The sequence below is a fragment of the Protopterus annectens genome, chromosome 4.part1 (genome assembly GCF_019279795.1).
Source record: "Protopterus annectens isolate FY-2018-M chromosome 4.part1, PAN1.0, whole genome shotgun sequence".
In the NCBI taxonomy this organism is placed as follows: Eukaryota; Metazoa; Chordata; order Ceratodontiformes; family Protopteridae; genus Protopterus; species Protopterus annectens.
In genome coordinates, this window is record NC_056734.1 from 752,750,531 (window position 1) to 752,776,151 (window position 25,621).

The 25,621-nt window shown below is 38.6% G+C and overlaps 1 protein-coding gene across 1 annotated transcript in view; it reads left to right on the top strand.

The window, feature by feature from the left end:
• Nucleotides 1-25,621, top strand: part of LOC122801037 (coagulation factor IX-like) — a 255,068-nt gene that overhangs the window by 94,798 nt on the left and 134,649 nt on the right. Inside the window, exons 5-6 of the mRNA XM_044070500.1 lie at nucleotides 16,367-16,495; nucleotides 25,402-25,621. The exon at nucleotides 25,402-25,621 is cut by the window's right edge and continues 37 nt beyond it. Of these exons, the coding sequence (XP_043926435.1) occupies nucleotides 16,367-16,495; nucleotides 25,402-25,621 (349 nt within the window). The remainder of the gene's footprint in view (nucleotides 1-16,366; nucleotides 16,496-25,401) is intronic.

A 25,621-nucleotide genomic window follows, 5' to 3' on the forward strand; every position in this document is an offset into this window, starting at 1 on the left:
TATTACTGGCCAAACTTTTTTCCTTTGTTGTAATATGCTGGAAGAATAATCATTGTCAAACCTTATTAGGCTTTGGTTGTATTTTAAGGGTGATTTTCTCCAAGCAGATTTTAATATTAGTTTCTTGTCCAGAAATGAAAGAAATGTTATAACTATGGATCTAGGTGGAGTATTTGTTGAGTTAGAAGCAGGTTTCCTCAGTGCTCTATGCACCCTTTCAATTCCAAATGTAAGTCCCTCTTTCAAGTCTAAAAATTCAGGAATCCAGGTTGTTAAGAATGAAATAATGTCTTCTCATTCAGTGTTTTCAGGCAAACCAAAGATGCTTATGTGTTTCTCCTTTCCCTGTTTTCTAAGTCATCTATTTTGTTAACTAGCCATGTATTCTGTTTAAGCAGAAATTCTTTTTGGAATTCTTCCTCTTTGAGTCTCCATTCAATGATATTTAGAGAAGTGTCTATATTTGTTATTTTTGTATGGTGTATTGCTGTAATAGTTACTTAAGAGTATCAGTCTGTTTTTGAGAATTTAATTTGAGGTTTTCTAAGTCATTTTTAAAGCCATTCATCTTCAAAGAAAGTTCCTGTAAGGTAGATGTCATCAATTGCTTTTCTTTTTTCAAAGCAGCATCTGGATGAGAATTCCTTGAGTTGTTCATAATCAGTGACTCAATATATCTCCAAGTTACTTAACAGGAAAATGTTTGTATATCTCCATCAACATTTATATTTATGTAGTTTAGTCGTTTATCTATAGATTTCTGACATTTTAAACTTGAAAAATAATAAAATTTCCCTATATTATTATACTAGTTTATGGAGCTCTCAAAATTCACTGCTCTCAGTTGGCCATCTAGGCCTCACCCCCCTGCTGCTTAAGATTTTGATGTCCCAGGTAAAGTACCACCATGCATAGCTCTCAACCAATCAGGGACACATCTCAACAGAATCAGAAACAAATTCAGAAATAATCAGGGACAATCAGGGGCACTTTCAAAACATTACCACTATTAACTTGAAACAATGACAGAATAAGAGAATGTGAATTAATATAAATTTGAATATACATTTTATGAACTAAAAGAAGTCTAAAACTCTAATTACTGCCGTTATTAAGTACAGATCACCAACTTTTCTCTAATGGCTACAAGTTTGTAAGCGGGATTAAGAGGAACAGACCTAAAAGTTGAATCAAAATCAGGGACATCCATGAAAATTAGGGGCAGTTGAGAGATATGCAGGCACCATGACAGAAGGCATCAGCAACTGTAAATATGTTTTACAATGTTTTTGTACCCCACTGAAGCACTTACAAAAAATATGATCCTAGAAATGAAAAGCTAGACAGCATAGATCAGACTTGCTCTCTTCAGAATTGTTAGCTACATTAGAAGTAGTCTAGAGTGAAAACTTTTATGCATTAGCCTGATGTTACCTGTGATGCTACATCCCCATTCACTTATACTGAACACAGCTTTTTGTTTGGTTCCTTATTACATGTATTGTACTGGACAGGTTTATTGTAGTGCTTACCTTTAGACTTTCAGCCCTAAGTCATTCATAAAGCCAGACAGGACAGAAGACAGTATAGCATAAGTGAAAGTACTATCTAAATGCAGGCTAGCTGGCCACAGGTCACATGCACAGACTCTTCTAATCTGCATCTGTCAGCTAAACTGGCTAGAATTACCCAATTACTTATCATATTACCAATTAGTCATGACACTCAAACTTATCTATATGCTTAGAAAAATAAAATTCACTCCAAACCCTACTGCAATAGCACTCCTGCCCCAGAGACCAGTGCTGTAGCAGAAAATCCTTCCTGCTTACCACAAAGTCCATCAGTTTGGTAGGGGACTCCTTATAATCTATCAATGTCTCAGAATTCTGGAATTCTTTCCCTCTCACTCTCAAACTTTGTTGTTTGTTACAGTTTATTTTTAAAACTAGTATTAACCTTGTGTTTTGTTTCTGTGGAAATAGTTACACATTTATGTATTGTTTTCAGGCATCTAAGCCATGATATGCTTTAGCTGTGCTCTGCATACCCCTCAAATGTCCAGAATATTGCAAAATGTCCCTGACTGGGTTTTCATATATACACACTGAACTTTATCACAATACTGTTGCATACTTCATACATGACTCCCATGTGTACATCTCAGTCTATCCCTGTGATCTACTCCCAGCACTATCATCATTCAACCCTCTCTCTATCACCCTCCAAATTGTTTCAGGAATAAGCCTTTGTTCTCTCATAAGCTGCATACATACATACCTGTACTACAATTTCACACTACATTTTCTTCAGAAAAAAGTCACATTACACACAGTAGATTTTAAATAATACACCAGATTTTACTCCTTTGCCCAAGAGCAACTGTGTGTGTGTGTGTGTGTGTGTGTGTGTGTGTGTGTGTGTGTGTGTGTGTGTGTGTGTGTGTGTGTGTGTGTGTGTGTGTGTGTGTGTGTGCAGTGGTTAATTTACTGGGAAGGCTACAGGAACTGAAGTCCCCTCATTAGCAGTACCTACAGCTAGGCTTACCTCCATACTTCTCAATGTCTCCTTTTTTGAGAAGCATCTGATTTAACAATAAATTGCAGAAGTCGCTCTGTTGTTCTGCTTTGAAGATTGATGGGTCCACTTTAAGCAATCTCATTGGTTTAGCCTCAGCATATCTACAAGCCAGTGAGAAATTGACATCCTGGGTATGTCATCAGACAAAAGAAGTGCAGTCACTGCTTTTTCTGCTGGATCCTAAAGTGTAGTGGTTGTGAGTCATGCTTAGCTTGGCTCACCTATTACAGCCCCTCACCAAATCCATGTTCCAAAAAGGCAGATGCAATACAAGTAGGTTTGTCTGACAGCACACCTCTCTACTATCCTGTTTCTGATATAAAATACCAAATTCTGCCTTAAAATATGGTGATGCCATAAAATTCTGTGTGGCCCCTTTAAATCACAGTTTGTTGCTCCCTCTCCTCTGCTAGGCATAAAATGACATTAATATATTCAGTACTCACAGACCCTTCACTGGAAACAGGTTAAGTTGCTTAACTGAAGTTTGTAAGCTCCCTGGAGAATGATCACAGACTAGAAAGATGTGCAACTGGTGGTCTTTAGAAGTTTTTCCTCAGAATACCTTCAAGAACTACATCTCTAGCGACTGAACAGCACAAAGATATTACAAATTTTACAGTCTTACAACTGTCCCAGTCTGAGGAGAGAACACTTCTGGATCTCAAGGTCACGAGACTCCACAAAAAGTAGATTTACATGAGTAGTGTGAGCTTGTATGCTTTGTTTAATCAGTTTACGAGTGTTGACGATCACTTTAGCACAGTATGTATGCTAGAGTGCTAAGTGGAGAAAATTTTCTTTAGATCAAGTAGACGGGGCTTCGTTTTGATAAAAACAAGCATTTGCCTTTTTTTTTTTTTTGTTAAGCAGCTAGGTAAAGTGAACACTGCAGCCACCTGATAATATAGTAAATGTACACAGCACATATATTTGGGCGGCCACGGTGGTGCAGTGGTTAGCATTGCTGCCTCACAGCAAGAGGTTCTCCCTCCTGCTGGGGTGTGCTCTGTCTGGAGTCTGCATGTCTCCTGTGGTCGTGGGTTTCCTACCTACGGGTGCTCGTTTCCTCCCACATCCCAAAGACATGCTGCAGGTGGATTTTGACACTCTAAATTTGGGTGTGCGTGTGTGTGTGTGCCTTCTGTGGAAGGTTGGGCGCCGGGCTGGCAACTCGACACCGTAAAACTCCACTGCCATTCAATGTGCGGACAAAGTGATCCGCTGTGGCGACCCCTAACCGGGAAAAAGCCGAAAGAAGAAGAAGACACAGCACATATATTTAGTTAAAAGCATGTTATTTTGAAAAAAGTTTTTATCTCACATTTGTCATTTTTTTATTTTTTACATGTAACTGACACATTAGCTACCATTCAGTAGAAAATATTTATTCATCCATCCATCCATCCATCCATCCATCCATCCACCCCTTTTTCTCATTTTTTCACCTGGGGTTGGGGTGTCACTTCAATAGTGACAATCATCTAGAGCCAAGGTTTACAAAATATTTATGTTGAACTGAAACTCTAAGACAGAATTCCATTGTTCATATTATGCACTTTATATAAAATGTAATATGCTGATATCCATTTATCTCCCAGCATACTTCTACTACCATCCTATCTATAATACTTTTCCAAATAAAATGTTTATTTTCAGGTGGTATCTGACTTCTTTGTATAGATTATGTGCCATGGTATATCTGTATCACCATCTGCATCTCAGCTGTCTAATTTTTTTTTTCTTTTATAATTTTATTTATTTGTTAACCACAGAAAGTCCATTGTGCACACTTGTTTGTATTCTGGTTTAACTCCGCACCAATGACAGTTGAAGGACTTGCTCATTTATAAAGCTAGCAACTGCAGTCCAGTGTAAGAGGAGTGCTGCACTCCTGAGTGTGTCATCCTACCATGGCCCCATCTGCTTGAGGTTAAAGTAGCACAGGTGGATGTAAAAGATCCCACTGCACCTTTCAAAAACAGTAGAGGTTCTTTACTGATTGTAACAATTATATACACCATTTACATTATAAACAATATGCACATTATATGCATTATTTACAGTTGCTTACATCTAATATTCCAACATCATATAAATATAATGTGTCTTTCGGCTTTTCCCGGTTAGGGGTAGCCACAGCGGAACTCCGGTCCGCTAATGATTGGCAGTTGATTTTTACGTGCCGAGTTGCCAGCTCTGACACACAACCTTTAACGAAGGTACGCCCATTCACGCATGTCTCCACGCAGAAGACGCTCTAGCTGAAAGCCGAACCAGACAGCGTCTTACTGTGAGGCAACAATGCTACCGCAGCACCACCATAGTTTCATATATTTCAGTTACTCCCCCCACTCTTTATTCCACAACTAAAAACATATCTTTTTTCCAAAATTTCAGCCAATATCCACTTCCCATCATACTTTATCTCATTTAATCTTTCATTCCATATGACCACAAACACGAAATAGCTTTTTATCAATTTCTTCCACATCCTTTGTTTTTTTTTTTGTTACCATAGTATCCATCCTCTATCATATTCATATTTATATCTTTCACAATTTTAGAATCTTTCAATATATTAATTTCATATAATTTTTCCCACAATTCTCTCACTCTTGTACAATCCAAGAAAACATGTTCCATCATCTCAGTCTCTACACAATGGTTACATATCCTTTCCTGAATCCTTTTATAAGGCATGTTTGCTTTAACAGGCAGTTTACTTGTCATTAACCTCCAAATAAAGTCTTTACATTCATACATTTTTTTTGCTCTGTATAAGCCTTATTTTAATTGCCTTTCTTTTATCATTATCCAAGTTTTTCCAAGGATAAATATGATAACATTCCCTCATAACATTTTCATACCAATATTTTCTGTTCTTTTGTACATTTCCTGTTTTTAATTTCCATAATAATACCTTGCTTTGATACTCTTTACTCTCATTGTTAACATTGTTCTTCCATCTTTTTCCATGTCTTAAGCTTTCTCAAAAATGTTTATACTTAATTTTCGCATACAGACCTCCTCTCCTCACAGGGTTTAATCTTGAACCCCATATGAATGAAAATATAATTGATAGCAATTATTTTTCATACCTGGATGGAATCATGTATGCACTTGTTAAACAGGCAATCTTAAATATCAAAACAGAGTTTAGTAAATGTAACTTTTTCTTGTATGATAATCTATACGAGCTCCAAAACATACATATTTCTTTCAGCTTTTGTATCAATCTTTCCCATTGTGTTTTCTTCTTCATATTAACCCCAAATGTTATTCCTAGAACATCTACCTCTTCATCATTAAAGTGAATACCTTCTAATTCACCCAATAAATCCATTCCTTTACTTTTATCCTTATTAATACTTAAACTAATCATATTCAAATACTTACTTAGTTTCCTAATTCCTTGTTCCATCCGTTTCCTATTCTTAGTAATTAAAACTATATCATCTGCATAAGTAAGCATAGCCAAAACGTATATACCCTCTATTATTATATACTTTGCTATTTTCAACTCTCTATTCATTGCATTTACCATTACATTCATAACTAATGTAAATAAGATACTACTTGCTGGACAACATTGTTTTATACCACATTCTATTCTTATTTCTTTACTTAACCAGCTATTTAAGATTATTTTTATAATATTATTCTCATATACTGATACTGGGCAGCCACGGTGGTGCAGGGGTTAGCATTGCCACCTCACAGCAAGAGGTTCTCCAGTTCAATGCTGGGGTGCCTTCTGTGCGGAGTCTGCATGTCCTCCCTGTAGTCGCATGGGTTTCCTCCGGGTGCTCCGGTTTCCTCCCACATCCCAAAGACATGCAGTAGGTTGATTGGTCACTCTAAATTGGCCCTAGGTGTGAGTGCGTGTGTGTGCCTTCTGTAGAAGGTTGGGCTGGCAACTCGACACCGTAAAACTTCACTGCCAATCATGAGCGGACACATGATCCGCTGTGGCGACCCCTAACCGGGAAAAGCCAAAAGAAGAAGAAGATTCTCATATACTGATATTCTAACTTTTATTATTGCATCACTTACATTATAGTCTCTTAATATACTCCACAATTCCTCATATTGTGTTTTATCAAATGTTTTATTCATGTCTCCAACCAACAGTTTAGTCTCCACTTTTATTTATGATATCATCTATTACCTCTCTTAATATCCACAGTAAATCCTGACTTCCTTTCCCTTTTTTTCCAAAAATCATAAACTCCATCAACCTTTCCACACCTTTCCCCAGTCTTTTCCCTGTTATTTCATAAATATTTTATAATCTGTATTATTTAGTACTATTGGTCTCCAGTTCCTAATATCTTCCTTCTTCCATTTTTTCCATATGAATTTCATGGCCCCCATACATATTTATTTTTTATTTATCCCTTTTGCTAACCACTCATTCAATACTTCTGCAAAATAAACCTTTTGCCATTCTTTCATATAATATATATGATATTCAATTCCATCTATTCCTGTAGCTTTCTTCATATCTATATATTTTAATACTTCATAAAACCCTCCTAAACATATATTTCCACATAACCTCATTCTCTTGTTTACTTAACATCTTTACCTCCCATATTTGCCTTTCTTTTGTCTCTATCTTCTTAAATCTATTTTATATACTGCTCTATTACTTCAAATATTTTTTGCGTGTTCACTTTCTGTTCATTATTTTCCAATTCTCTTATTACTCTCTCATTTTTTCTCACCATTTAACTAAAATATGGAGCCGTGTCTTCTTTTTTCCTTGTAAAAAGTACCTTTGCCTATATAATATTTTGTTATCCTTTGTTGGTTGATTTTATATATTTCCTTCTCCTTTCAATAAAAACTTTTATTATTTCTTAATATGTCTCTAAATACTGTCTAACTTGGCAACCTATGTTTCTTCTTTTATTTATTTCTTTTCATCATCTGGCATTCTAGAAATCACTTATTGTAGTTTCCTTTAAAACTTAACCAGCAGTCAGTCCAATTTTCATAAAATATTCTCATTTCTACATGATCTTTCAGTAATCTGTCCATTTCCTTTCTTTTCTCCTCATTTAAATCTTTTATTCAACCTTTTGATACCTTTGCTTTACCTATCCTTATACACATACCTCTCAACCTCTTAGAGCAAGAAATCTGGACAAAGCCATATATAATTAGAAGACAAAGATCCAAAAATGAGGACAATTTTTAAATATAGCTCTTACAAACTTAGAAAGTTGACTGAATAACAGATTTTGCTTTAACAGGAAATTTCTAAAGGATATGAAGTCTGAAACTCAAAAGTCTGTCATTATTTTCTGTCTTCAGTCTTTAATAACTTGCCAATAATTTACCAGAAAACCACAATTTTATGAAAAACAGGCCAGAAATATGAGGTAAAAATCTGGACATTCTGAAAAAATCTGTACAGTTGAGAGGTATGCTTATGCATTCTTCCTTTTCCTTTATTTTTAGCCATATAGCCAGATGATCTAAGAAATATGTTTTCTTTGTTCCTTCTTTTATAATTTTTAAAGTATCAGATATTATAAAATAATCAATATCTGTTTTTATCTCATTCCTTTTATAAGTCCAATGTATGTTATCCCATATCTACAACTTTCCACTTTTTCTTAGCATTATCCCCTTCTTTCTTTCTATTAAATCACAATTAAAATATCCTACTATTATTTCCATATTCACTCCTACATAGTTTAAGATTTTTAAGCATTTCCTCTCTTCCGTTTTTGTTATATATAAATATATTGCAATGATTCTATACACATCTGTCTTATATTTTACTGTATATCTACCACTGTTATTCTACCTAACTCAAACGAAGTATAATCTAAAACCTTAACTGTTTTCTTACAAAACACAGCAATTCTTGACTATATATCTTTCCCCATGTTCCATACAACGCTCCCAGGCCATAAGTTTTCCATCTACTTCCTTTCTTCTTCCATCAAGATTCTTGCATCTTCTAAAATAATTACAAGCATATAGAGTAATATACACCATTCCACAGCACCTAACCATCTTTTAACATTTTTTATACTGTTAACATTTCATAGGTTCATAGGTTCATAGGTTCATACTAGGCTATCTGCCCTGGGGCATTTATAAGCCTAGCCCGATTGTGTTTGGCTTATGCCACCCCTTGATTTGAGTATACTGTGCCCTTTTTAAAGTTTAGTTTACTGTGCCTCTGTCTAATAGTGACACGGAAGTAATCCCCGGGACAAACTTACGATCCCCCATCCACTCATCTAGATTCTTCTTGAAGAGAGTCAGTGAGGTGCTCTGCCTAACATGAATTGGAATTCTATTCCAGAGCGAAGGGAGCCTCTGGGTTATGAATCCGTCCCTCTAGCATGTTCTATTTATTTCTGTGCTGAAGTTCAAGTCCCTCAAGCGCGTGGCTCTAAGGGATTTAGATTTACTGAGGTGGAGCATGTCCATTAATTCTGGGTTGGACATAGCTTTATATGTCAGGCATAGATCGCCTTGAAGTAGGCGGTATGCAACTGAGTAGAGCTGGAGTTTTTTTAACCGAGCAGCATATGGCATCTGTTTGAGTCCCTTGATCCTCCTGGTGAGGTACTTTTGGGGTCTTTCTAATTGCTGCAGGTGTCGGGTAAGGTACATCACAAAGGGGGCATTGTATTCTATGATGGGCCTGATGAGGGATGAATAAAGTGGCACGATTACCTCTCTTGATCTAGATGTGAATCCTTTCATGATGAGGTGGGTTATGTAGAAGGTCTTTTTAACCACTTTGGCAATGTGGTTGTCAAAGGAGAGATTGCTATCAACTTGGGTCCCCAGATCCCTAATTACTTTCTCTGTACTTAATGGGTTACCACCTATGTGGTAATTTGTGGGCACATTGTTTTTGCCAAAGGGTATGACTATACACTTTTTGGCATTTAGCTTTAGACCATGGCTCTGGCACCAGTTATCCATCTCTGCGAGACCTTTTTGAAGGATGTTTGTGTCAGCTGGAAAGTCGATTATGGCGCCCAGTTTGCAGTCATCTGTGAACTTGGTGAGCCATAGTCCTCCCATGTTGGCCTGTACCTCAGAAAAGTAAATACCGAACAAGAGAGGTCCCAGGACAGAACCTTGTGGGATGCCACTTGTGACCGGTTTCGAGTCTGACATGGCTCCAGCAACGCTGACTCTGTGGGTTCTGTCTTTGAGCCAGTTTGCGACCCATCTTGTGACATAGGGGGTTATATTTAGGCTGGATAGCTTATCTATGATGCCCAATTTATTGATGAGACCCTCAGATTCTTCCAGATTTATTATTTTCCATCTTATCCCTTATCTTTTTTTATTTCCTTTCATAATCACATTTTTAAATTTTCTTTCCCTATCATTCCCCCTTCTCCCTATTAAACTTTTTTACCTCTATTTTTGAACTACTATCTTCCACTTCACTTGTTTACAGTATTGATTGCTCGTCTTCATTCTTTTTATTTTCTTTACCCATCATATTTTTATCTTCCTTTTGTATAATATTTTGTTTTTCGTGTTCATTCTCTACATTGTTGTTATATCATACACATGTTCTTGCATCTGCTGCTTTTCTTGCTCAACATGCAATTGTTCATCACAGTTAATTAAATCATGTCCCGTTTTTGCACATTTTTACACATCAGTTTACATTTCCTTTGCTTCATGTCCCACTTCCCCAGAAACAAAATATCTTCTTTTGTCAGAATCACTTATTAAATGATAATGTTTTCCACAAAAAAGCAAGTTTTCATCTGTCCCTTATATCTTATATATCCTCTGTTTCCTTCAACAGTTATTACAGTCAGAATATGCACAAGATTACCATTTTTCATCTTCAAAATGATACCACGATCCCATACCCCTGTCCATAGACCTCTGTCATCTTATACTTTTGTAATGTCCAACACTTCTTTACAAACAGTGTTTAAATATTCTTTCAGTGCTTTCTTATCTACTTCAGTGTGAAATTGTATAGCAATCCTTTTTTTTGTTTCTCTATAAAAAGTCTGCACCACATAAAGGTTCCATGGATTACAGTCTTTTTTTCTTCAAATTTCTCTAAAAAACATTCCATGTATTGCCCAGTCTCAAATAAAATGCACAGTAAATCTCTCTATTAATATGCATGAAAGCTCTTCCCTCAGTGGGTGATATTCCCAAGGGTGCAATGACTTTGTCCCATACATTGTACCATTCTATTTCTTTTTCTTTCTTACCGCTGAGCTGTACATTGAATTTGTTTCTCTTTTCCTGCTTCTCCTTCTCTTAATTGCTTTTTCCCTCTTTCATCATCAATACATATGACTTTCTTTCCTCTGAAATTTCTCTCACTTCCTCTTCCTGAATTTTGTTCATAATGTCACCCCATGATGCTGCTGCTTCACTCTCCAGTTCATTCTGCATAATCATTTCTTTCTGATAATCATCCCATAACCCTCCTGATTGAAGGGTTTTAACTACACACTCTGACTTGGACCCAGAGAACAGACCTTTCTGGAATAAGTACTCTGAATCTTGTGAAGGTTCAATTACCTTAGCCTTTTCTCCAACCACCTCTTTTTCACAAACAACTCATCTGATCCCTCAATCGTGACCTCACCACTTGAGCGACAGCTCTCCAACTCTGATTCTTTCTGCACACATTTTTCTTTTTTCGCTATCTGACATTCATACTACCTACATCTTCCTTCCAGTTTCTCTGAGCTGCCTTCACACCTGGAATGGAAACTGGAAGTGTAACAGCCAAACAATGTCTCCATACTCTTCAAAAAGAGTAGGGGAAGTTTCCTGATGTCCTGGCCAAATTTCCCCTAGTAGTATAAATATCACCTCAGGTCTCTCATGAAAAGAGGCCACTAGCCTAGTAGCAATACCACAGTCAACAAAGGATAAATAAATAGATAAAATAAATGGAAACCACTAGAATCAAACCCCTTGACTACAATACAAAGCTTTACTCCCTTTGATTTCTGCTTGCAAAAACAGGTGCAGTGCTTTTCAAATTTGGCAAAGTGCCCAGGTTTGAGTCTGTGTGTGTGTGTGTGTGTGTGTGTGTGTGTGTGTGTGTGTGTGTGTGTGTGTGTGTGTGTGTGTGTGTGTGTGTGTGTGTGTGTGTGTGTGTGTGTGTGTGTGTGTGTGTGTAGGTGTGGGTGTATTTTACAAGTGAGCCTGAGTAAGATTTAATACACCAGTCCTCCTCCCTGAGTGTGTAAATTAACGCATTGGCAACATTTAAGTGCTATGATTGTGGGCCTTATGCTATGATTTTTGAGGGTCCTTGCTTTGATTTTGTGAGCTGGTACGCTGAGTGTCTGTACCTGCTTTGTGAGGGAGGCCTCCATGAATTAGAGTGACCTGCTGTTGATTGCTCATTTTATACAGTCATTAACCTATATCTTTGTAGGATTAATGTATGTATTTATGAGAGGCCAGTTAGAATTTTTTTTACCATGGCACTTATTTGAGTAAATTGGTGGTAACATATTCATAGCTCTCAACTATACCTAATTTTGCAGACTGTCACTGATTTTGCCTTATATTTTGTTCTCTTTCTTATAAAATTTGTGAGTTTCTAGTAAATTGTTGATGATTGCAATCTCTACATATTGACAGGCATTTGAGTCTCAGACTGTGTATCCTTCAGTACTGTACACAGTAAGTGGCTATTTTAGGAGGTCTGGGTAGGATTTATGTGACAGCAACCCATCACTGGCATGGTAGAACAGCGAGTAGTGTTGCCATGTCACACCACTTTGTTTTATGATTCAGTTCTTGGGTGTAGTTTCTTCGAAGTCCACATCTTCTTCCTGTCTCTATATGAGTTTTATTTAGATGCTCTAGTTTCTACCAATACTCCAAAGACATGCCATAAGTGAAATGGTTTTCCTCCAAATTGCCTGTAAATAAACATGCAGTGTGAATGAGTAGTTTTGTGTGTGTGTGTGTGTGTGTGTGTGTGTGTGTGTGTGTGTGTGTGTGTGTGTGTGTGTGTGTGTGTGTGTGTGTGTGTGTGTGTGTGTGTGTGTGTGTGTGTGTGTGTGTGTATTGTGACACATACATAACTCTTCTGGATGATAGTAAAAATAATTAACAGGTAATTATCTTTCAGTGGTGCACATTGGCACAATGTGTGGCATTTTCATTTCACAGCAAGATGTTCACTGGTTCAGTTCTTGGCTAGAGTACCTTCTGTGTGGAATCAACATCTCCTTCCTGTATTCACTTGGTTTTTTTCTTGGTGCTCGGGTGTCTTCCAATATTCTAAAGAAATGGATTTGGGACTCTAAATTGCCCATAGCTGTGAGTATGTGCATGTGTGATATTGAAGAAAGACCTGGCCCCACTTTTGTGTAATGGTGGGATTGGTATACATAAGACTGAGGGGTGACATCCAACATGAGGAGGTGCAGGGGGCAAAGGTCACTGAAAGTATTTAATTTCACATCATTGTCAATTGCTAAAATGTCCTTTGACAATTGCTAAAATGTCCTTTGACAAGTCAACATGAATCCACAACATGCATTATTTTGCATTTGTGTGTACTGAATTTAATTTGCCATGTGCCATGTTTTAGACCACGGTAGTACAGTGGCACAACACTTGGCACTGCTGCCTCACAGTATGTGGCTCCCTAGTTCAGTTCTCTTCTGGCTTGCCTTCTGTGCAGATTCTGCATTTCTTTCTTGTGTTTCTGCTGGTTTCTGATAAGTGCTCCAGTTCCTCCCTAATACCAGACGTGCTGTAGGTGAACTGAAGATCCTACACATTATCCAAAGGTGAGTGTATTGTGCGATGGTGAGTGAGTGAATTCTGCAGTAGGCTGGCACACCATGAAGGATTAGTTCCTCTACCTTGTACTCAGTGAATGTTAGGATAGGATACAATTCATCTACATCCCTGAAATGGATAAAGCAATTAACTAGAGAATGAATAAATGAACAAGTGACTTAATTAATTGTTTTAAACTATTCCTACAATTGCCAAGTCCCATGTTTCTTCTCATTGTTTGTACATCTTCTTAGTATCATCCTTATTGCATCTCTTTCTTTACTCAGCAAAAAGGCAAATGTTTCTTTCTACATTTTCTGCAATGTCTGTTATGTTATTGTCTTTTGGCTTTTCCCAGTTAGGGGTCGCCACAGCGGAACTCCAGTCCGCTAATGATTGGCAGTAGATTTTCACGAACGCCGAGGTGCCAGCTTGACATTCAACCTTCAATGAAGGCATGCCCATTTACGCATGTCTTTCGAATGCCCACCCAACCGCGGGGAGGATGTGCAGATTCCACAGAGAAGGCACTCCCCACACTCCAGCCGAGAATCGAATGGGAGAACCTCTTGCTGTGAGGCAACAACGCTACCGCTGCACCACCATGGAAGTCTGCAATGTCAGTTATAAAGGCATGAAAAAAGTACTAACCTGATATTATCACCATCGGGTTAGCCAGTTTGCTATCATCATTTCATGTGAATACATTCCATTTAATGTAGTCATCTATATCATACTGCCTATCCACCACCTTAACACCTTTCCAGCTCTTCCTGTTTATTTTCTATGCAGCACAGCATCAGAAGCCTTGCCAATATCTAAGTATGTCACATGCACAGACAATTTCTGATATAATACCCTTTGCTACTAATCAAAGAGACACAGTTATCTAATACCATGAACTTTTTCTTTTGAATTGATGCTGTTATGGGTTTTCTACCACACTGGTCTGCAAATATTCCATACTTTTTTTCTTTTCTCTGTCTTTCTTTCTCTCTCTGGGAACTTTCCATATCTATTTTTCTCAGTCTGGTAGGCTACCAGGTCTGACTGGCAAGCCAGAGACAGTGAAAAGTGATACCGGAAGCAGAATCTTTCCATCTTACAATAAATCTAATGGTTACAGTATGAGATCTGTACACTCTACTTATATTATAAGACAACCATCTTCCTGTAGCACCCTAACACAGTAACAGATATTCTAGCTTGTTTAGCACCACACCGGAAGAGGTGCTAAACCACAGTGGTCATGCAGGGTACTCATATGGCAAGGGGATGAGACTCAGTGTTGAGAGAGTAAAAGGTGCACTAGAAAAGTGCTAGCATGAATTTCTACAGCAGACTATAGATGTTCCATACAAAACACTGTAATTCATTACAGCAGCCTCCGTACACCCCATTGAGATTCAACTGGGCAAGGTACCATCTAGTCAGGTTCACATCAGCAAAGATGGCTTTCCATCACTGCTTTCTGTACTTTTCTAAGCGTGCAGCACCAGTGATTCCTTCTTTTAAGAAAGGTCTCCCGTTTTTATGTTTGAGTGTCCATAGACTCAGTATATGTGCTTGTTTTATCTTTTGTTTTTCATCTGCACAAGGTTACAACCAGCTGTTTTCATCCAGTTTTACCTTAACCCAGCTGTTACTCGTCAAGTCATAGTGGAAGCAAGTCTACCGTTTTTGCTAAAGTGGAAACAACAGGAATAAATTACATCATATTAGTACATTTTATAAGGCACACCTGCCAAGAAATGCCACAAGTAAAAATCATGCATTACAGGAGGCTATGTAGTGCATTGCAAAAATGTGTGGCAGAAAAGTGAAACTGTAATCTGAGAGGTGAGTGAAACCGTTTGATCTAAGTAGACTGCCTTTTTCCATAGCTAAGCAATCAGCTGAGAGTTGTGGTTAACCAGTGTCGTACTTATTACTAGCCCTGAAATGACTTCCCTGATTCTTAAACTTCCTCTAGGAAAGTATGGTCTCTTGTATCTCTTTTTTAATGTGTTGCATTTTCTCTCTCTCTTTCTCTCTCATTTTCATGGTCAAAAAATTATTCCTTTGTATGATGTCTAACTAGTTCCTCTAGAGTTTCAGGCTGTGTCCATGTGTTCTTGTATTTTTTTCTAAAAGTTGCTGTTTTCTTGGACTTTGTAGATTTGTCTGATTATATGAAATCGTCTTTCATGTACCTTTATTCCCCTCTCTTCAAAGCATTCATATTAAGTTTCTTATATGACTTATGATTCAGATGCTGTAGTGCTTCAATACCATCTTTTGGAATGTCTAATGTTCTTGTAGAAGTAGGTCCAGATGACTGCAACAAGTAGTTAAACAGGATCTCAGCAGCATCCAGTCACCACAAGGCAGAACAGTCCATCAGCTGACCAGCTGCTAATCTACCCAAGGTTCAGTTCTCATCACTAAGGCTTTCTCTTTGAGGCACAGTAATGAGCCCTGTATATCATCTACTACAGTTTTCTGATAGCAGCATACATAGGTAGGCTGATACCTCATTAACTAACCCCATTAACTATAATGTCATATCTCTGAACTGCAACTTGTGAATTCTTTAACTATTGTCAAATCTATTTTTTCAACTTGTCTTCTCTGTCCAGATATTTGCACTCTTCATGTATCAGTTCACACCTGTATGAACTCAAGTTGTGAACTGTGTACTTAGCTAATAAGTTATCCTTCTGTATTACGTTTTGTAATAACTCTGTCATTTAAATGTAACCATGTGTCAAAGTAAAGCTTTTCTCCCTGGGTCTCTGTTGAAAATGGGATATTATCCCATTCGGACATTTTCAGTAAGCAAATGTCAAATAAATAAATTAATTAAATTAAATAAAAAATTCAACTGACATTTTTGTTGAGAAAACCTGTTTTGACCTCTAAAGAAACCAACATTTATTGTTTTGTAGCATTATATGCAGAGGAATGTATTAGATTATTTGGTTTGTTTAAATTTACTGAGTGTCTGGCTTGGTGTCATTCCCAGAAAAGCTGGAATGTGTGGTCAGAAATGGCGAGTGTCAGCAATACTGTAGCGATACCACTGACGGCGTGAGGTGCAGCTGTGCAATGGGATATCAACTAGCAAGTGATGGGAAAATGTGTGAACGAAGAGGTACGTACAAGTTATACAAAACATCAAGTTGCACAATATATGTAGTACACTTGACAAAAATCATACCAGAATGGAAGGGTGTAACAAGGCATATTTTTTATACTATACTAAGGACTGTTTTTTCTCTGAGCATCACTTAAAAACACTATAACGTTTTCAGGCCGTATATGTCTAGATGTCTAAAGTTCTGCCTTAAAACAGGTTCATAGATAAGTACTAGACTAGCTGCCCTCACAGGCCATTTTAAGCTTAGCACATTTCTCTTTTGCAGCTTGAATTAACCAACCCTATTTGATGTTAGGCTGCCCTTACCTTTCTTATGGACAACAATTATATATTACCCCTAGTAAGTATAACTGGGCTCATACCATAAATATTTTGAGGGGAACCATGCATGAAATAAAACATTTAGGAGCTGCCTGTGTCCATTAGTACTACAGGGGACAGTCCTAGGGTAAATTTTCTATAACCCATCCATAGATCCAAAGTGAACTTGAATATGGACAAGGATGAACTTTGTTTTATGTAGATGGAAAGTCTGTTTTTGAGCAGTGGTATACTCCATGAGATACAGCTGTCCCTCCCAATCATTCTGTTTATGTTGCAGAAGACGTTTAGATCCCTAGACCAAGTATCTCTGATGCCATTTGACTTATTTATGTGCAGCACATCCATCAATACTGGGTCGCGGGATGCCTTGTTTGCCCGACACAGGTCACCTCTTAGCAGTCTGTAGGATACCAAGTATAATGATAGGACTTTGAGTCGGTCCACATAGGACATGCTGTTTAGACTTTGTATCTTTTTAGTAAAGTATCTCTGTGAACTTTCCAGCTGTTGCATATATCTGGACAAACATAGGTTGCTTTCAGAGAGGACTGATAACATGAAAATTATATCTTTAATAGTCTTAGAGTGTAAAGCTTAAAATGTTGCATGCAATTTACTGTACTGTGCAAGGCACCATTTTAAGAGATGTGTCCATTTTTTTAAATGTAAGTTGGGTTCGGGGGACTATTCATGCAGGTATGCTATCTCTTCGGTATGTTCTTGTCTTTCCCCTATCATATTTCCTCCTTACTTATCTTTACTAACTACTTCTTTTGCACCTTACTCTCTCAGTAAAACTCTGCCTAAATGAACCTGTTTAATTATTTCTTTAACTGCAGAATGCCAGAGAGAACAGGGAAACCAGCACGACCAACCAGTCAGTATACACAAATTGTTTAATAAAAGGTCTGAGCGTTTTAGTCAGGGTTACAACAACGACTTCATCAGAAACACATCTAAAACATTACCAAAGTTTTAAATACTCTTTCAAAATCATCACGTTAAAAAACAACCAGTCGGTAACCACTGATTAATCACAATTCAATTAAAACCACAAAACACTACACATTACATAAAAAACTAAAAAATACCCATGTTAAAAATGTCGGATTAAAAAGATTTTTTTATACTTCTGAGGACGCATGTTTCAACAGAAAGGCAGGAAGAAAACTACATACCACAACAAGTGGAGGTGAGTTGGTCCATTTTCTCCACTTGCACATATACTCCTAATCCAGCTGATTTTGACACTTGCCCCAAAAGTTTTAATGAGACTGTTAGTGACTTTATGAACGTTAAATGTAAGGTGCACAGTTATTGTGATGCACATATTTTTGATAATGTTTCATGTTGTATTGAGAGCTGTAATGAGACTGCAAGTGTTTCTTGTTGGTTCCTGGTTTCTTGTTAATTATTTCTTTGCAGTTAGAATATGACTGATATCTTAATTAATACTAGTTTGTAGGTTTTTTCCGTATTAAACTATATTATTATGCATGCACTGTAAGTGTTTCTTGTTGGTTCCTGGTTTCTTGCTAATTATTTATTTGTAGTTAGAATATGACTGATATCTTAATTAATACTAGTTTGTAGGCTTTGTCACTAGTAAACTATATTATTATGCATGCACTGTCTATCTGTAATTATATTACTATACATGCACTGCCTGCCTGCAACTATATTCCTGTGTATTCACTGTCTACTTGTAACTATATTACAATGCTTGCCTGTAACTATATTGCAGTGTATACAGTGTCTCTCTGTAACTATATCACTGTGTATGCACTATCTGCCAATAACTATGTTACTGCATATGAACTGACTGTCTGTAACTGTATTACTGTGTATGCACTGGCTCACTGTAACTATGTTACTGTGTACAAATTGTCTGCCTGTGACTATATTATTGTTTATGCACTGTCTGCCATTAAGTATATTATTGGGTATGTGCTGTCTGCCTGTAACTTTATTACTGTGTATGTACTGTCTGTTTGTAACTGTATCACTGTGTATGCTTTCTGTCTGCCTGGAGGCCTAGATTCTGCTGAAAGGAGTCCAGGTTCAGGAAACATACTTTGATTAGCAAACATCAAAATAAATTAATAAATATACAAAATACAACACACAGGCAGCAGACTTTATATATAAGTGCACTGAGCACTCACATGCACTTGTGAAAGGATCGCAGATCCCTGTATTTGGCATGAGTTTGATTACTAACATAAAATGTTTCTGCTACCTCTTCTTTTGGATGTCATACCCATTTACAGAGGCTTTGTCATGGGTCAGTCAATCTGTGGTCATACCTATCTGTGGCCCAGACTTCTATAATGGCTCCCCTGTCAGGGGTCTCAGGTGCAGCCTGTGAGCCCTTGGAAATCTGTAACATGGTTTAAATTTTACAAGACTGCCCAGTAAGGAGGAGGACGCCAGGGCATTACCATATCTCACTGACTCCAGGGAGGCTTTATTGTTAAAATGAGTTTGACCAAGGGTGATCTTCTAAGTTTATGGCACAGATTGCATTAGAGATGTATTTTTTGCCTTTTGAGCAAGGTGACGGTAAAATAATGCTTTTCACTGGTTCTGTGCTGACTTACTCCCAGCCCTGAGTAGAGACAGTCTATGTTTTATAGAAAAGATAGACACCATAACTGGCAATCACAGAGAACTGCACAGCAGCACCACTTAGAAAAGATGAGCTAGCTATGTCATTATGCTGTTATTCAATAATATGATTCAGAGTCCTGTGCATACTCTGCCTGGCACTGAATCACATTAACAACTAATGTGCTTGCCAGAGGGTCACATAATCAAGCAAGGAAAACAACTGCTCAAGTTAGCACCTTCCATCATGTGCAGAAATCTATACACACACAGACACACACACACACACACACACACACACACACACACACACACACACACACACACACACACAGACACACACACACACACACACACACACACACACACACACACACACACACACACACACACACACACACACACACACACACACACACACACAGTGTACAGCTCTACTTGCCTGGACCAGTGATCTGAGCAGGGTGAAGTGGAGTGGAATAAAACAGACCTGCTGTGGACAGATAAAGCCATTCTTCCCTGCAATGGATGCCTGTGGCTAATAGCCACATTTCACCTTTACTGCTCTGTTTGGACAGTGTGTAATATGTGCATCTGTGAGTCACTGCACAATACACAGTCAAAAACAGAGAACTGATCTGTGGAATGCAAGAGTCTATTTTACATAGGCCACATCCACAGCCTAACATATTTGCATACATCTTTGAAAATTGAGATGGGAACCATATTGCTCAGCTACAAACCTTGCCAATGAAGCACACAAGGACTTTCTGAATCACAATCTATCATGCACTACACAAGACCCCTTACATGGCTTTGTGCAGCACAAAAGGACTTTCTGAATCATAGTCTATTATGTATTACACAAGGTTCCTTACATGGCTTTATGCAGCACAGAATGCATCATACTTCAAATATCACCATAATTCCTTATAAACTGACAAGCTCTGTAATTACATAAGTTGAATTCAGTAATTTCATTTCCTGTTTGAACTTGCCACAGGATTGCCAGGAAGTTTGGAAGACATAACTGTAGGTCCATAGCCCTTAAATTCTAGAACATTATTTGAAGTGTGGCATAGCTTCTTTGGTGCTGTTGTTTTTTATCTGGAGCAAAATTTAAAATCTGTCCCTGATGTTGGGCCTTTGTCCCTCATTATTTTTGGGTTTGTCCCTGATTCTTACATTATGAGACTGAGAACTACGTCCTCATTGAAAATAATCCCCTTTCCTATCAAAACCTTTAAAAAAGACTACATTTTGCTGCAAAATTTAAATACTTCAAGTCTTAAATATTTATGCCACCTCACTCTTTCTCCTCAGATTCTGTATGATTTCCCCTCCCTGTTATCCTACCAGTTTATTTACACACTTTAATTTAGTGTAAATTGTGTTATGTAACCATATTCATTTATGACTGTTATAGCAAATGTTTATGCACTACTTGTAAGATATCTAGTCAGACTTTTCCCTTCTGCCTAATTGTTTCCCATCTTTACCTATTCCCAACAGGAGGACTAATAGTTGCTAATATTCTTCAGCCATAGTAAGTGCAGCAGAGATGGCCTGGTAGCTGTTCTTTCATAGTTTGCACTTACCTTTGACATCCACTTTATCCCATTGGTAGTCAGTTCTCCTCCAGTAGATTCCAACTGGCTTGAAATAAAAATAAACACCTCTCTGTCGAGTGAACCTCTCCCTTACAAAATTACTGCAACACCTCGCCTCCCTTCTACCAAGCTTCATTTTTTCCATTGTGTATCAAAGTTTGACAACTCATTAATGGCTACAATAAACCAGTTATGCCTCCCCCTCAGTATGTTTTAGGAAACAACACAACATTCAGTTTCAGTCTTCATTGAATCACTGATTTAATCTCTTCTGAAATGTATTGACTGTGTCATTTCCACAGACTGTTTAGATCTTGCCAAGAGCAATTGATTTTTTTATCTCATCCTTGTATCAGTACAATGTACAGCAAAGTCATTAATCTGTGCCATGCAAAGGTTTCAAGCCATAGCTTTCAAACTGGCACTCAAGAACAAAAATGTTTAACATCATTTGCCTTGTCTTTATGACTTCTCTTGTATTATGCAGGATTAACTGCTTGGACCCTGCCTTCTGTTTTTATTTTAAAACAACCCTGTCAGTATCTGCATCTGCTCACGTAGGCAGTTGTTAATGTTTACAATTGTTAATTTTATTCTTTATATGCTGTCCGTATTCAAGTCCATCTTCTGTTGTAAAACTGTTTCGGAAGCAATAGCTTGAAAACAATATCCAAAAAGGGTGCTATCAGTTATAGTCAGCAACTGGCCAGGTGCCCATAATCCCAAAGCACCTTGCCCAATGGCCAAGTGCCCATATTATCCCATACCACCTTGCCTTATACTAGACTCCACTTCACTCTTCCATGTCCCATGATGGGACTGTTGCATTTCCGCAAGTCTAGCTCCACTCGAGTAACTCGCACTTGTGGCCTCAATCTGGTCTGTGACATCAACAGGACTTGTTGGCGGGACACATTTGTGTCCCAGAGACTCCCTCATCTATGGAACAGACTCCCTCTTCACATCAAGCAGAGTACCTCTTTATCCCTTTTTAAGTGCAACCTGGATAACTGGATGGGAAACAGAAGATATACCCCTGGGATAGTGGGATTCCACCCATGTCCCTGCTGGATAGGGGCATTGGGTGCTGCTTTGTCTAAACATGAGCTAAACTCTTGTCTAGGCTTATAAGGGCCACATGGCCAATAGTCTATTATACCATGACCCCCCATTAATATTCCAAACGCAGCTGGCCAGGGCCAGCTGCACATATAATCGAGTTATATTGCTATAGTAACCTCCTATGAGCCTATGATCCCACCACACTCTTTCCTCTTCATGACATACCCACACACCATCCCATTCTGCCTCATATCATCACCCCATCCTATGCTATCCCATTCATTTCCACTATATCCCAAATGTCACACTCCCTACTGTCTTATCCCATACCACCTTGTCCATCCAACCCTATCCACTCCACTTTGTTCCACACAGTCACACCGACCCCAGCATACCACATCCTGCCATCCCAGTGCACCCCCATTCCAGCCCATCTTATCCTAACACATCACAACCCAATTGCATGTCCACATTCCACTTGAACTTATTTCCCTCTGCAGATACACTGTTCCTCTGTTGTTTAAAATGTTCCCTGGCAGGTATCTCCCTCTTTCACCACATGAACACTAAAGTAAGTCTAGAGAATCTAAGTCAGAATTGCATCAAGTGTCTCACCAAGCTTTACAATAAAGCAGATTGCTCCATATGGCTGTTTGGTATGCAAACACAAAGGTTTGATAGTTTTCCTGTCTTGTGACTCATAGCCACACTGAGGCAACCCTCCCACCCATGAACTGCACAACTTTCAGTCAGTGACTTAGAAAATCCCCAAACCTGCCCTTTGCTTGTCATGACAAGAAACTCTATAAAGAGACCAACCCTGATCACAAGGTTTCATTCCAGAGCCCACACTGTGACTAAAGGTGATCATTTTATATCTGTAATGCCAGCTCCAGTTCATTCCCTGCAAGTAAGGTGACATTGAGGGCCCCTAAAACTATTTGCCACTACAATCAGCACTTCTTTAATCCACCTTCCTAATGACTGCCATCCAACAAGTACTGAAGGTGACCCTTTTTTCAACTTGCAGGTGGTAAGCCCACAGGACATTTACATTAGATTAAATTGGTTGTTTAACCACATGGTTGCCATAGATGCTAGCACCAGGTCAGATTCCACAGGTGGGTCTCAGTAATTCTATTACAAGCAGTATCCTCTACAATAGCAAAACATCACTCAAACAGGTCTTCAAGTGGAATGTTTTTTGAAAGGTCCCTTACATCAGATTTGTTCATCAAGGGAAGACCTACCAGGAAAAGAAAGCTCAAGCCAACATAGCTATGAGTCACTGGAGCACAGAAGCCCCACCACCATGACATGACTATGACCCATGCAGTTACAATTGTTCCTGCATTCTTGGTACTAAATCAGATTCATTCATGGTCAGTGTCAAGCTCCAAAGGGACAGCATCTCATCTCTGTTACTGTTATCAAACTTCCTGGACAGGATATCAAGTTGCAACCAAGAGTGGGAAGATATCAAATTTGCAGACCAAGGGACAGTGTCTCTGTTGTATGCTGAGAATTATGTGATTTTGGGCTCATTTGACTATGACCTTTGACATGCATGCAAGCAATTCACTGCTGAGTGTACAACTGCATGAGAAGCATTTCCAAATCTGAAGAATCAAAACAGTCCTGGAAAAAGATGGAGTGCCCTGTATAGGTAGGAGAGAAGCTACCCCTAGTGGATAAGTTTAAGTAGCTTCAGAGCTTGTTCACAAATCTTGAGAGGAGACTTTGACAATGAGGCAGTAAAAAAACTGTGGGCAGTGAACTGACTCCATGGTGGTGTAGTGAGAAATGAGTTCTCAGGCAAAGTTTTCAGTTCACTGTTCATTCAACATCCTCATCCTCAACTACAGGCATGAGCTGTGAATATTGAACAAAAGAATAAGACCATGGGTGCAGGAGAGGGAAATGAGATGTCTAGGCAGGGCTTACTCTCCATGAAAGAGTGAAAGGGTGAGAAGACAGGTGATGTGGGAGGGTCTCAAACTGCACCAGTGCTCAATCAGATTAAGAGGAAACAAATAAACTGGTTCAGGCCACTTATGTGGATACCTGCTGAGTGGCTTCCTTTGAACTGTTCTGGCGGGTCTACCTGATAACACCGACATGCCAAAACACCGACAACGAAAATAACCGACACGACAAAACCGAAAAAAAAGAAAGTTCAAAAACACGAAACTTCACATGCCCGACAAACCACAATCCCGACAATCAACAAAACAAATACCTTTCCCGAAAAACACACACACAAGCACACCAAAAACCTTACAAACCTACACTAAACTTTACATACACAACTATCTATGCACTAACCTTAACCCAAACCCTAACACTAAGGTCCATCACTATCGCCGGAACCCTAACCCAAACCCTAACTCACTTAATCCACCCCTAACCCTTAACTCTGTCACTATCACACACTTACCTTACCCGCACCCTAACCCTAACTCACTTAATCCACCCCAACCCTTAATTCTGTCACTATCGCAAACTTACCTTACCTGCACCCTAACCCTAACTCACTTAACCCGACCCTAAACCTAAAGTCCATCACTATTGTACACTTACCTGACCCGCACCCTACCCTAACGTCTGTCACTATCACACACTTACCTTACCCACACCCTGACCCTAACGTCCATCCCTATCGCACACTTACCTTTACATGTCAGTGTTCTCAGCGTTGGGATTCTCAACTGTTGGTCTTCTCCATTGTTGATCTTCTGGTGTCGGTGTTCTTGTCGGCGTTTAGAGATTTCGGCATTTTCAGGTAGTCCCGTTCTGGCACTTCCTGCTGTGAAGAAACCAATGAATGAAAGCCAGACATAGGTTCATAGGCTCACAGGACGATACTAAGCTATTGGACCAGAGGCCCTTATAAGCCTAGCCAAGAATTTCACCCATGTTCCCACAAAGTCAGCACCTGTTTTGGCTGTCCAGCAGGGACACAGGTGGGATCCCAGGGGTACATGTTGGGACAGTGGTGTCTCTCAAATGAGTAGAAATCCTGAGCTGAGGAAAGTGAGAACTGTTCTGTTCTGCTTAGTCTGCTGCTTTGATGACCATCAACAGGAAAAAGAGAAGGAAAGAGAAACTCAGCTATTTTACTTCATAAATCTAAATTTGCCTCTCATTTTTGTTTTATTCTTTACCTTGTGTTTTGTCTATCAAAAAATCTTCATTCCATTCCCATCACCTTTCTCATTTACCATAAAATTGTAAATTAACAGCATTACTACTGCAGAACAGTAATACCAATGCTAAAGCTTATTTATTTGGTTCCAGATCGGTTCCCATGTGGCCTTAGACAGCAAGATGTCTGGGGCCGCTCTGAGCAGGATGAGCTAGATTTCCTGAATGAAACAAACGTAAGTGAAGAATCATCTCCAGGAAGTAACGAGACTCAGTTGACAGGAAACACCACAAATGGAAACCAAACTGGAGAAATGACTGACCTTAATCAAACAGCAGAAGAAAAAGGAAACGAAGGTGTACGAGTGGTAGG